General features: G+C 40.4%; 1 protein-coding gene across 1 annotated transcript in view; it reads left to right on the top strand.

The window, feature by feature from the left end:
* The window catches only part of SSC4D (scavenger receptor cysteine rich family member with 4 domains), a gene marked incomplete at its 5' end in the record, with an annotated part of 66,472 nt that extends 57,456 nt beyond the window's left edge, over positions 1 to 9,016 (top strand). Inside the window, 2 exons of the mRNA XM_082244324.1 lie at positions 4,207 to 4,284; positions 8,554 to 9,016. Coding sequence (XP_082100450.1) covers positions 4,207 to 4,284; positions 8,554 to 8,870 — 395 coding nt within the window. The 3' untranslated portion in view covers positions 8,871 to 9,016. The remainder of the gene's footprint in view (positions 1 to 4,206; positions 4,285 to 8,553) is intronic.
* Positions 9,017 to 12,523: the final 3,507 nt, after the last annotated feature.

The raw sequence follows: 12,523 nt of genomic DNA, 5'->3' as shown, positions 1-12,523 counted from the left end.
TGGCACGCTGTGGTCAGTCTGCATTGAAAGGAGGCACGCTGTTGTCAGTCTGGCATTGAAAGGGGGCACGCTGTGGTCAGTCTGGCATTGAAAGGGGGCACACTGTGGTCACTCTGGCATTGAAAGGGGGCACGCTGTGGTCAGTCTGGCATTGAAAGGGGGCACACTGTGGTCACTCTGGCATTGAAAGGGGGCATGCTGTGGTCAATATGGGGGCACGCTGTGGTCAATCTGGGGGCACGCTGTGGTCACTCTGGCATTGAAAGGGGGCATGCTGTGGTCAATCTGGGGGCACGCTGTGGTCACTCTGGCATTGAAAGGTGGCACGCTGTGGTCAGTCTGCATTGAAAGGAGGCACGCTGTTGTCAGTCTGGCATTGAAAGGGGGCACGCTGTGGTCAGTCTGGCATTGAAAGGGGGCACACTGTGGTCACTCTGGCATTGAAAGAGGGCATGCTGTGGTCAATATGGGGGCACGCTTTGGTCAATCTGGGGGCACGCTGTGGTCACTCTGGCATTGAAAGGGGGCATGCTGTGGTCAATATGGGGGCACGCTGTGGTCACTCTGGCATTGAAAGGGGGCACGCTGTGGTCACTCTGACTATCGTGCCCCCTTTCAATGCCAGAGTGACCACAGCATGCCCCCTTTCAATGCCAGAGTGACCACAGTGTGCCTCCTTTTAATGCAGACTGACTATCGTGCCCCCTTTCAATGCCAGTCTGCATTAAAAGGAGGCACACTGTGGTCACTCTGGCATTGAAAGGGGGCACGCTGTGGTCACTCTGGCATTGAAAGGGGGCACGATGGTCACTCTGCATTGAAAGGGGGCACGCTGTGGTCAATCTGGCATTGAAAAGAGGCACGCTGTGGTCAGTCTGGCATTGAAAGGGGGCACGCTGTGGTCACTCTGGCATTGAAAGGGGGCACGCTGTGGTCACTCTGGCATTGAAAGGGGGCACACTGTGGTCACTTTGGCATTGAAAGGGGGCACACTGTGGTCACTCTGGCATTGAAAGGGGGCACGCTGTGGTCATATATATATAACAATAAATATTGTATTGTTTTTTGTGCACTACAAATAAATATGCGCATTGGAATTTGTTCATATTTTTTTTCAAAAGTAAAGTAAAGTAATAAATAGTGAAGTTACTTTTCAAATGAAGTAACTAGTAAAGTAATCTCATTACAATTTACAGAAGTAACTAGTAACTAGTTAAATTTTTTGACTAACTACCCCAACACTGACGTGGAGGACCAGTATATATATATTATACAGTATCTCACGAAAGTGAGTACAACCCTCACATTTTTGTAAATATTTTATTATATCTTTTCATGTGACAACACTGAAGAAATGACACTTTGCTACAATGTAAATTAGTGAGTGTACAGCTTGTATAACTGTAAATTTGCTGTCCCCTCAAAATAACTCAACACACGGCCATTAATGTCTAAACCGCTGGCAACAAAAGTGAGTACACCCCTAAGTGGAAATGTCAAGATTGACCCCAATTAGCCACTTTCCCTCCCCGGTGTCATGTGACTCGTTAGTGTTACAAGGTCTCAGATGTGAATAGGGAGCAGGTATGTTAAATTTTGTGTTATCACTCACTCTCTCATACTGGTCACTGGAAGTTCAACATGGCACCTCATGGCAAAGAACTCTCTGAGGATCTGAAAAAAAGAATTGTTGCTCTACATAAAGATGGCCTAGGCTATAAAAATATTGTCAAGACCCTGAAAGTGACCATCAGCACAGTGGCCAAGACCATACAGTGGTTTAAAAGGACAGGTTCCACACAGAACAGGCCTCGCCAAAAAGTTGAGTGCATGTGCTCAGCGTCATATCCAGAGGTTGTCTTTGGAAAATAGATGTATTAGTGCTGCCAGCATTGATGCAAAGGTTGAAGGGGTGGGGGGTCAGCCTGTCAGTGCTCAGACCATACGCTGCACACTGCATCAAATTGGTCTGCATGGCTGTCGTTCCAGAAGGAAGCCTCTTCTAAAGATGATGCACAAGAAAGCCCACAAACAGTTTGCTGGAGACAAGCAGACTAAGGACATGGATTACTGGAACCATGTCCTGTGGTCTGATGAGACCAAGATAAACCTATTTGGTTCAGATGGTGTCAAGTGTGCGACCGGGTGAGGAGTACAAAGACAAGTGTGTCCTGCCTACAGTCAAGCATGGTGGTGGGAGTGTCATGGTCTGGGGCTGCATGAGTGCTGCCGGCACTGGGGAGCTACAGTTCATTGAGGGAACCGTGAATGCCAACATGTACGGTGACATACTGAAGCAGAGCATGATCCCCTCCCTTCAGATACTGGGCCGCAGGACAGTATTCCATCATGATAATAACCCCAAACACACCTCCAAGACGACCACTGCCTTGCTAAAGAAGCTGAGGGTAAAGGTGATGGCATGTCTTCAGACCTAAACCCTATTGAGCATATGTGGGGCATCCTCAAACAGAAGGTGGAGGAGTGCAAGGTCTCTAACATCCACCAGCTTTGTGATGTTGTCATGGAGGAGTGGAAGAGGACTCCAGTGGCAACCTGTGAAGCTCAGGTGAACTCCATACCCAAGAGGGTTAAGGCAGTTCTAGAAAATAATGGTGACCACACAAAATATTAACACTTTGGGCCCAATTTGGACATTTTAACTTAGGGGTGTACTCACTTTTGTTGCCAGCAGTTTGGACATTAATGGCTGAGTGTGTTATTTTGAGGGGACAGCAAATTTACACTGTTATACAAGCTGTACACTCACTACTTTACATTGTAGCAAAGTTTCATTTCTTCAGTGTTGTCACATGAAAAGATATAATAAAATATTTACAAAAATGTGAGGGGTGTACTCACTTTTGTGAGATACTGTATATATATATATATATATATATATATATATATATGCAGAGGCGTAACTAGAACCTTCAGGGCCCTGTGCAAGAAACCAGGAAGGGCCCCCTGGACCCCTGGCGCCCTGGGGCCCTTTACTCTAGTTGCGGGGCCCTTTATTACGGTCCCGGTTATTACAGTCCCGCAGCGGGACCCTTTCACAAGTTCTGCAGTGGGCCCCCTTCCTGCCATCTTGGGGCCTCCCCACGGTGGTGGAATGCCAGGGTCCTGTCGCAAGTGTGACCTTTGCGGTCCTGGAAGTTCACCCACTAGTGTCAGTAGTTTTTTTTCTTTGGTATTTTAATTATTTGTATTTTTATTTTTATCATTTTATTAAATTTTTTTACAATGTCACTGACTATGACTCTGTCCATTCAGAAAAGGAAGGAGCTGTTAAATTACATATTTACCGACCCCTTCCTGGTTCTCTATTGTGACACATCCCCTGCAGCAGCCGGCAGGAGAGGGAAGGGAGCATTCTGAAGGGGGGGGGGGGCAGCACAGAAGGGGGGGGGGGGACCAGGGAAGCACACAGGGGCCCAGAGACAGCAGAACACAAGTATACTGGATAGGAGAAGTGGTGGGGGGCAGCGTACAGAGGAACCAATCTCCTCCATTTTCCTCCATTTTCCTCCTGCAGCTACAGAAGGAAAAAGGAGGACAGTGATTTCTCTACATGCTGCCCCTGTCGCCCCTCCTATTCAGGTCTACATGGGAGCCACATGGGCCCCCTTGAGCATGGGGCCCGGTTGCGATTGCAACCCCTGCAACCCCTGTAGTTACGCCCCTGTATATATATATATTGTATGCGGTATAAACAAACAACCTACATATACAAGCATTTAAATTTGAACTTTTTTATATTAACTGATGAGGTTAACATACATGCAACTAAAGATTCTAGTTTCTTTTTAAATCTGAACAGAGCTACAGTCTTATTTATAAAGGGTGTAAACACTTATGAAAGGGCGGGCACACCTATGCAAACATGGCACTGGAAATGTACTTTTCATAAAAACTGGCAATTTGGTTTTCACTTTAGCATTCCTAGTTGAAAGATTTTATTTAAAGCAAAACTAGAATGCCTCAATTTCACCTTTTGTATACAGAAACTAAAATAATATACTTTTGTTGTTTGTTTTAATTGCTCATTTATACATTTTTTTTTCCAAGTATAAAATTGATAGAAAGGAAAAGGAGCAGTTCAGGAATACCATATCGACTTCATGACTAAATATTAAAAGGGATCACACTGTTTTTGCATATTTTTATTAATATTAGTTGTATAAATACATATTTATTTCATAGGTTTAAAGGAATCTGAACTGTTTTCAAAAGGGAACAGCTTTGAAGTTACAACTGAATCTGTAACACCCCCTAAAGATGGTATGTGTTTCCATATTTTGCATTCAGTACTCTTATTCAGCTATACTGAAGTTATTTATCCATTGCCCTAAAAAATGGATTGAATGCTTATAAGGCCTCTTTCACACGGCCGTTCAGTTTTCTTTTTCCGATCCGGTGCTTTTTTTTTTTTACACGGAGCGGATGACACTTGTGTCATCTGCTCCGTATGTCCGCATATCATCCCATCCGTTTGCGGATGATGTACGGACATAATTTATGTCTATGGGCATTGCGGATGTCAGCGGATGACACCGCTGACATTCGATTTTGCATCCGTTCCGTTTTTTAAACGGAACAAAAATAGGGTTCCAAAAAATGGAACAGAACTGAAAGGACGAAAATCGGATGTCAGCGGATGGTCATCCGCAATCCCATAGACATTCATTATGTCCGTAAATCACCCGCAAACTAGTGGGGTGATTTACGGACATATGGAACATCCGTGTGAAAGAGCCCTAACTGTGCTTAGCATAAACCGTCAGTTATTATATAATGTGCTAGGTTCTACTATTAAAGTGTTTTAAAAAAAAAACTGCTGTTTCCATTACTGGTAGATGCTATAGAGGTAGATGCTATAGAGTTGCATCACATGACAGTTTCTTAGATCTCTTTGGGACTGTATAGATGAGTTCTTTGTGCTTTATTTTCTGGGCCTGCACAGCCGCTGTGCCATTTATATTTGAGTTTCACTCATTCTCATGTAAGTTATTCATTTTGTATTATGGAGAATGCACTAGGAAAAGCTGGCACGTGCAAAGGTTGACCAGAAAGCTCTAAATTTCCAGGCTGACAAGAACAGAGTCTGACATTATGGTAGGGCAATCTCTGTTTCATTTTCACTTAAAATGTAACTATTCACCAGGATCTCCAGCATCTCAATGCAACTTTATTGTACCAGACAGAACATGTACCCCATCAAAATCCTCCAACCAGTGAGCATGGGCATTGAGAAGGTTATATTCTTTCTTAACATCAATGCAAGTGAAGAGTGTGAGCAAACCCTGGTTTTTTAGGTGATTGCTGGGCCTAAGTTTGAGTGGTCCTGACTGCTGGAATTTAGGAAGATCTAGCTGTTGCGGTATGACTCATAGGGGGGCAAGGGTTTTTCTGCCCTTCAGGCTCCACCTCTAAAACAAATATAGTATAACTTTTCGGTTTAACATTCTAGTTTAATTTATTTTTAAAGGGAAAACATGGGCTCTTCTAGTACTTCAAAACCTTTTAAACAATAGTGCAGACTGTATGCAGTACGACATCTTAAATGTACTGTTAGCAATTTATGGCCCTAAAAATCTTCAGGTTAGATTTAGGCCTGTGTGGTCTGCTGCATTAACGGGTGTTAATGTTTATTGGGGTAAGGCAGTCTATTCTTTTTGAACAGGTGTCCAATGCACCCTATTGTAAGGTGGAAGCTATTTTTTACAGGGTGCCACAATAATCAGATGGTTCACATCTGTGCATTGTGGTGCATTGGGGTGGCATTCAAAATGACTACAGTGGTTAGTGTGTTATGGTAATACATGGTGAAACCCTTTTTTAGTGCACAATACTGCAACACAAAAAGTGTACGTGTCAGCACTCAGGTAACATATCAACAATCTTCACTTATCAGCCCGGTAATGATACAGCACAGCTCTTCTGGCAGTGTTTCTGAATATTGTGGGTAGTTTTTCTAGACTAGAGCCCAGTACACACTACAAGAAAATTGGGCAAACGATCATCCGGTTTTGCTTGAGGTTTCACAGCATGTCGAAACTGAGGATGGTATGAAAATTCTCAAATGAAAAAGGCTTTTTTTTTCTTTGACTTATTGTTGTTTACTGTTTCTGACCATGCGCAGTCTTTCGCATCTGATTTTTTTCTTGTACGAAAACAGTACACATTAAACGAAAATGTTTAGTTCTTTTCATGTACGAAAAAAATTTTAAGTTTGTCCCTTTGGAAATTTTTGTTTGGAAAGTCTGAATCGGATAACGAAAGTTGTGTACACACTATACAAAAATTAAATGATGGTTCCTTGTAAAGGATTTTTCTTCTGATTTTCTCATAGTGTGTACCCTACTTAAGTAAAGGATAGTTTATACATTTTAATTTGGTCCTGCCCACAAGAGGACAAGATGTAAAGAATTATAGTATATTAGCTAATCATAGGTCACTATGTAAAGCTGCCCCAGTCTTTAACCACATGGGGACCTTAGGCATAGGAGATATATCCTAAAAAACTTTAATAAAGTCTCTCCTACACTGTGCTCCTCGCCCACTGCTCCCTTACCACTATTAGTGCGCTTACTAGCTGTCAAAATGACAGCTGATAATTGCTATGCATTACATAGCAGTAGCGTCTTTCAAAAATCAGCTGCATATGTGTAAAATGACACTTGCAGATAGTCTGCAAGTGTCATTGATTAATATAGCGCAACAATGCATTGGTACATTGTATTTACTATTTTATTCATATGTAGATGAAAGGTCTGACCTTTGCTCTGCTTGAGGCATTGGTTAAAGAAACCTTTCAGTTTGAAAAAAAAACCACTAGTTTTATGGTTAACCTTAATCAGCTGATTACTTCATTCTTCAATTTCTTACCTTTGCTAACTTTTCTCTACTATCTTTTTTTTTTTTTTAATTTTTATTATTTAAACTTTTTCGTTATTCGTTTTGGTTTTTTTTTTTTTTTTGTTTTTTTCAGTGTCACATAACAAAAACGTGCATAATGGAAAATAAGCACCTTTTTCATTTGAAAATGTGATTTTAAATGGGCCAAATAATAGCAGAAAATATATACTTTTAATTTACAGTAACACTACTTACTTTAAAGCTAACACTGGTCAAAATGAGGAAAATGGAATAATATTTGCAATATTGCAAAAAGTAAACCTAGTTTTTCTCTAAAAACAATGTATGTGTTATTCTGTTATCTCAAGTAATAACAGAGGTTCTAACCCTTCACCACTTTGTCCAAAATTGTTTGGATTGGAGTTCAATTTTTAAGAATTTAGGTTAACTAGCCCAGCAAGTCAAAAGAAAATAAATAAGATCTTCCTCTCTAAATGCCTAGTTGCTTAACTCCTTCCTGTCTACAGTCTTTATATAAACCTTTTCTACCATGATTTCCCATGCTGAGGATTTATAAACATCACCATTTTTGTAAGGCACTAGCGGACAATTTGACTTTTATTCCTGGATGCCCACTGACAATTGTTACAGATTACTCTTGATCATGTGAATATTATATATATAACCCCATGCAGGCTGGAAGCTTTATTGAAAATATAAAAGCCTTCACCCTACAGAAGAACGCTGCCATCTTAATGCTGCAGTGGTATCTGCAGTGCCATCTGTTAAATACTGTAATTGCTCAGTAATAATATATATATATTTTACTTTTCTGCACATTTAACAGCTTGTAATTTAAAAAAGCCTGAGCATTTTATATTAAAAAGGTTTACTAAATAAAGGTATAAATGTCCTTAAAAACTATTTAAAAATTAGGTTTGTAAATTAGTTATTGGGGTAAATTTAAAGAGCGGTAATTGTGACATTCACCATTCAGAGCAGGTAATTCTTCCTGGTGCATGTGTTTCATCTGCAGTGAATGTTTGGTGAATGTTACACTCACTGCTTTAATTACATGCACAATAGATTTAGGCCTCATGCACACTGGATGTTTTTACAGCTGCTGTTTTTGGCATCAGATGTTTTTTTCTGCATCCAGTAAACTCCCAGCATGTTATCCTATGTGTCCATGCACACATAGGCTGTTATCAGCAGTTTTTGGCAGGGGCATTTTCTAACTGCAAAAAAAACAAGAGCTAGTGGGTTTTGAGAGGAGTTTTTCAGCTGTAAAAACGCTCTAACTGATAAAAGCTTAAAAACGCTGAAAAACGACGAAAAAAAAGCTCAAAAATGCTACAGCTGAAAAAAGCTAAAAAACACTGAAAAACCCTACGGCAAAAAAGCTGAAAAACTCCTTCTACAGCTACAGCTATCTACTGACGTTTTGATAGCGTCCAGTGTGCATGAGGCCTTATTGTCAAGTTAACCAGCACATGCTGATTATGTTAAATTTGGCCTGGGTATCTAGGCATGAAATGTTTTAAGCAAAAAAAAAAAAAGATGTGGTCATTTAGTAGTAATAACCTAAAATAATTTAATAATGGATATGCAAGAGTAAAATTAAAGATATCAGCATCAAAGATATCAACATACTTAAAGATAATTATGAAGAAAATGTTTTTTTTTTGCTAGGGTCTATCCGTTTAGTGAATGGAAGCCACAGGTGTGAAGGTCGTGTGGAAATATTTTTCCTGTTGCAGTGGGGAACTGTTTGTGATGATGCATGGGACATAAAGGCTGCAAAGGTAGTGTGTCGATCCTTGGGCTGTGGAACACCTTTTAAAGCTTGGGGAGAAGCATGGTATGGACAGGGAACTGGCATTATCTTCCTTGACAATGTTAAATGTCATGGCAATGAAAGCTCCTTACTACAATGCTCTTACATCCGATGGAATGTCCACAACTGTGATCACTCGGAGGATGCTGGGGTAAAATGTGGACTTGTTTGAGCAATTCATTATTCTTTGAATGCTAAAAAATGTAAATGTATACATTTTGTAAATATTGTTGTACCTTTGTAAGTTGCACTTTATAATAGCATTTAAATCAAGAAGACATAAACTTACAATGCGTTAAACAGTAGTCTAATGCAATAAAGGTTCAGAAAATGTTGAAGCAGTTTTAGCAGGCTGCCATTTATGCCTAACATGGTTAGTTGGCTCACCTTCCAGCTGAGAGGTCACACTAGCCATTGCCCCACTGCTAATGACAGCTTAAAGTAATCCTGTGGGTTGCCTTTCATTATTCGATGGCCCAAGGTCCAGAATTTGGCACGTTCAGGTGCCTGCTTGCATGCCAAAAAGTCTTTCTACTGCATACCTTATTCCCAGAACCTGGACGCTCTGTTATGCCAATAGTGGCCTCATTTACATGGTTGATATCTGGCTTATATAGTGCCTGTTTTTTTAGGATACTCAGAAACTATGAAGATAACCAGAAAATGTGAGTAGGTACATGCTTTTTACTTGGGGTCAGCTCAGGTGGTGTGATGAGTCCACAGGTTTACTTTAGGCTTTGGCTAGCTATAGGCAAATATACCTCTGGAATCCATTATTTGCAACCCGGAGACTTCTAATGGCGCTTTTCCACTGCATAGAACCGTACCGGCTCGGCACGCTTTTGTGCTTTTCCACTGCGGTACCGCATGGTATAGGGTCAGAACGGTTCGGTACGGTACGGTATAGGTTTGCTTTTCCACTGCATGGAACCGAACGGTACGGTACGGTACGGCTCTGAAAAAACAGTACCTACTCGATTGTGGTTCCAACAGGTACCAAACTGGTACCATATCCCACAATCCTTTGCATGCAGTCACTACTAGCCACTGATTGGTCAGAGAATCACACCCACCCCATTGTTATCCCACCCACTTAACTTTAGTACTACTTTAGTGGAAAAGCAAACCTATACCGTACCGTACCGAACCGTTCCGACACTATACCATGCGGTACCGCAGTGGAAAAGCAAACCGGGCCAAGCAGGGCCGAGTAGAGCCGAGCCGGTACTAGCCGGTACTTGCAGTGGAAAAGTGCCATAACTTTGGTTTGCAGGACTGTATTGTGTGAAAAACAGTACAGTATGGTAGGGGGATATAACAGAAACGTGAAACGTGCCATATTCCTTGCTTCCCCCGGAAACCAATGTTCTTCTCCATTTCATACATGATAACATCAGCCAAGGGGCGACCCCACGAATGGAAAAGCAGTGTTCCTCTCTGTTATCTCCCCCTAGACCAAACAAGCATATTATCCTTTATAATAATGGGGGGCACACAAACATTTCTTTTCTGTTCAGCTTTAATGCTGGGAAGTTGCAAAAACTTTGCCAAATAAGAAGGTAGCCTGATTTGCAATGGATCTGAATTTAATTGTTTATTGTTGTTGCTAAGTTTCTGGATAAATGCCCCTCAAGATATTCAACAAAAAAATATACCATACAACATGCATAACATATAAGAAGCTTATTTTGTGTTTTTTTTTCTGTACTGTTAAGCATTTAGCATTCTGAAATTGCTAACCCTCATACTTTGCAGTAGATCGGAATCTAATTTTCTAATGTTGCTATGTTGCCCATCAAGGTATTCACCCCATATAGTACATGCCATCAAGGTATTCACCCCATATAGTACATGCCATCAAGGTATTCACCCCATACAGTACATGCTCTACACAACATAACAAGCTTAGAGGTGTCTTATCTGTAGGGTTAAGCATTTAGCACTCTTAAATTGCTAACCTTCATACTTTGACAAAGACTGCATAGTGATATCCTGAGCTGTTGTCATTAAAATAACCTGTAAATCTTCATAATAAGCCACTCTTGCTAAAATGTCTTTTAGGTAAGATTTCATGACTGTTTTGGTGAAAAGGAGAAATTGTATGTATTTCATACTATACAGTATTTTACTTTACAAGTCACCTTTCCAGGCTAGGTATTATTATATTGATTAAGTTGGTGTGGCAACAAAAAAAAGGCTTATGTAAAACTTTGAATAATATGATAGTAGATTTATTTACACAGTTTACACTAAAAATATTTTTATATGATTATTGTACATGAAATATATTGAAAATATACTTTTTTGGAATATCTGTGATTTTTTAGCTGATGATGTGAATAATGTCATTGATATATACTGTACATTTGTAATTAATTTTTTTTTCTGTTAGATCATTATCAGATTTCATACATAAACAAATCTGCTATAACAAAGCCTTTTTGTTTTCATGAGAATAGAGACCTCTTATGTCAAAAGGTTTAAGAGGTCATTCACATTATAATAAATAAAATTTCTGTTCACCGAAGTGTCTATAAAGAACTTTTAGGAAAACTGAGTTTGTTAGGAGGATGAGTCAAATTTTTTGCCTCATTTTGTAATAAAGATACTAAAACCCTAAGTGTTTTCCATAAGCAAACCTGTAAAGAAAATAAAACTCAAGTCAGCCTTCGCCCTCTACTTGGCAATCCACTGGTGCTTTTATATACCTACGCAATGCATAGGCATTGGGCTTGCTTTTGAGTGTGCAATTGGCACAATACTAAGTATAATTGATTATTTCCAGTGACTTTGTGGAAATTATGCTAAAAAAAGTATAGGTATCAGAGTGTGTCTGAGTGGGAAGGGTTGTAGATTTCTTGAGCTAGCCATACACTAGCCACATACTAACCTTTTCACTTTCAGGCAATCCCACCAAATGTGCCCAAATTAGCCCTCTGTTTGGCAATCTCTAAATCACAAGGGGAAAGGAGTCAGGATTGCATTGGATATTCTCAAAGGGACTAGGTACTAGCAGTGATGTAGCTTCTAACTTGTCTCCACCATCATTACATGGACAAAACTTGTGGCTGTGTTGGTCCACGTCCAGTTTTAATCCCCTTCCATTGTATTTCCATTCAAGTCTCTCTCCTATTGGAAAGTATAAGAAGAGTGAGTACTTGTAGTCCTGGTGAGCAACAGAGAATATACCAGGATAATAAGGCCCAGGCCTCCTGTCTTGTTTTGGGCTACTTCAAATCATATGGGAAGGTAGGACAGTTTTTTTGCATGTTCATGATTGCAAGAAATGTTTTTCAATATTTCTAAATTAACATCTCTAGAGTTAAGTTTATGTTTTCCCTTGAGAGATTCAAATGGGATAATGCCAGAGTCCTCAGGAGGTCAGTGGTTAGATACAAGTTTTGACTAGGCTAGATAATAAATGCTTGCGAGTTGGTATAGCTTGAGGGGACCATTGGGTTACCTAATATTGCTAGTCAAGGGATGTGTGGTGAAATGAATTTATGTCTAAGTTTCAAGTTGTCCCAAAGCCTTAGGGAATGTTTGGTAATAGTGCATGTTATCACCCCCCGGTCCTTTAAGGGCAACCAAAGGAGGTTGCCTATCGAGGCTAGGGCTCAAAGATATACCTCAAGGAGACCCACAAGGGGGTGCTCTTGTCGGACTGCTACTGCACTACTTGGGTGAGATGGGCTGTTTGGTAGTACCTATGAAGAAGGGGGAAGTCAAGGCTTCCTTGGAGTTTGGGTCTATGTAGATTGATTTAGCCATTTGAGGGAAGATACCCTTTCAGTCAAATTTTAGAATTTGCCTTTGCATTACACA

This window comes from Pelophylax lessonae (assembly GCF_965119305.1).
Source record: "Pelophylax lessonae genome assembly, chromosome: 2".
NCBI classification, from domain to species: Eukaryota; Metazoa; Chordata; class Amphibia; order Anura; family Ranidae; genus Pelophylax; species Pelophylax lessonae.
This window is presented reverse-complemented; position numbering and strand designations above follow the sequence as displayed.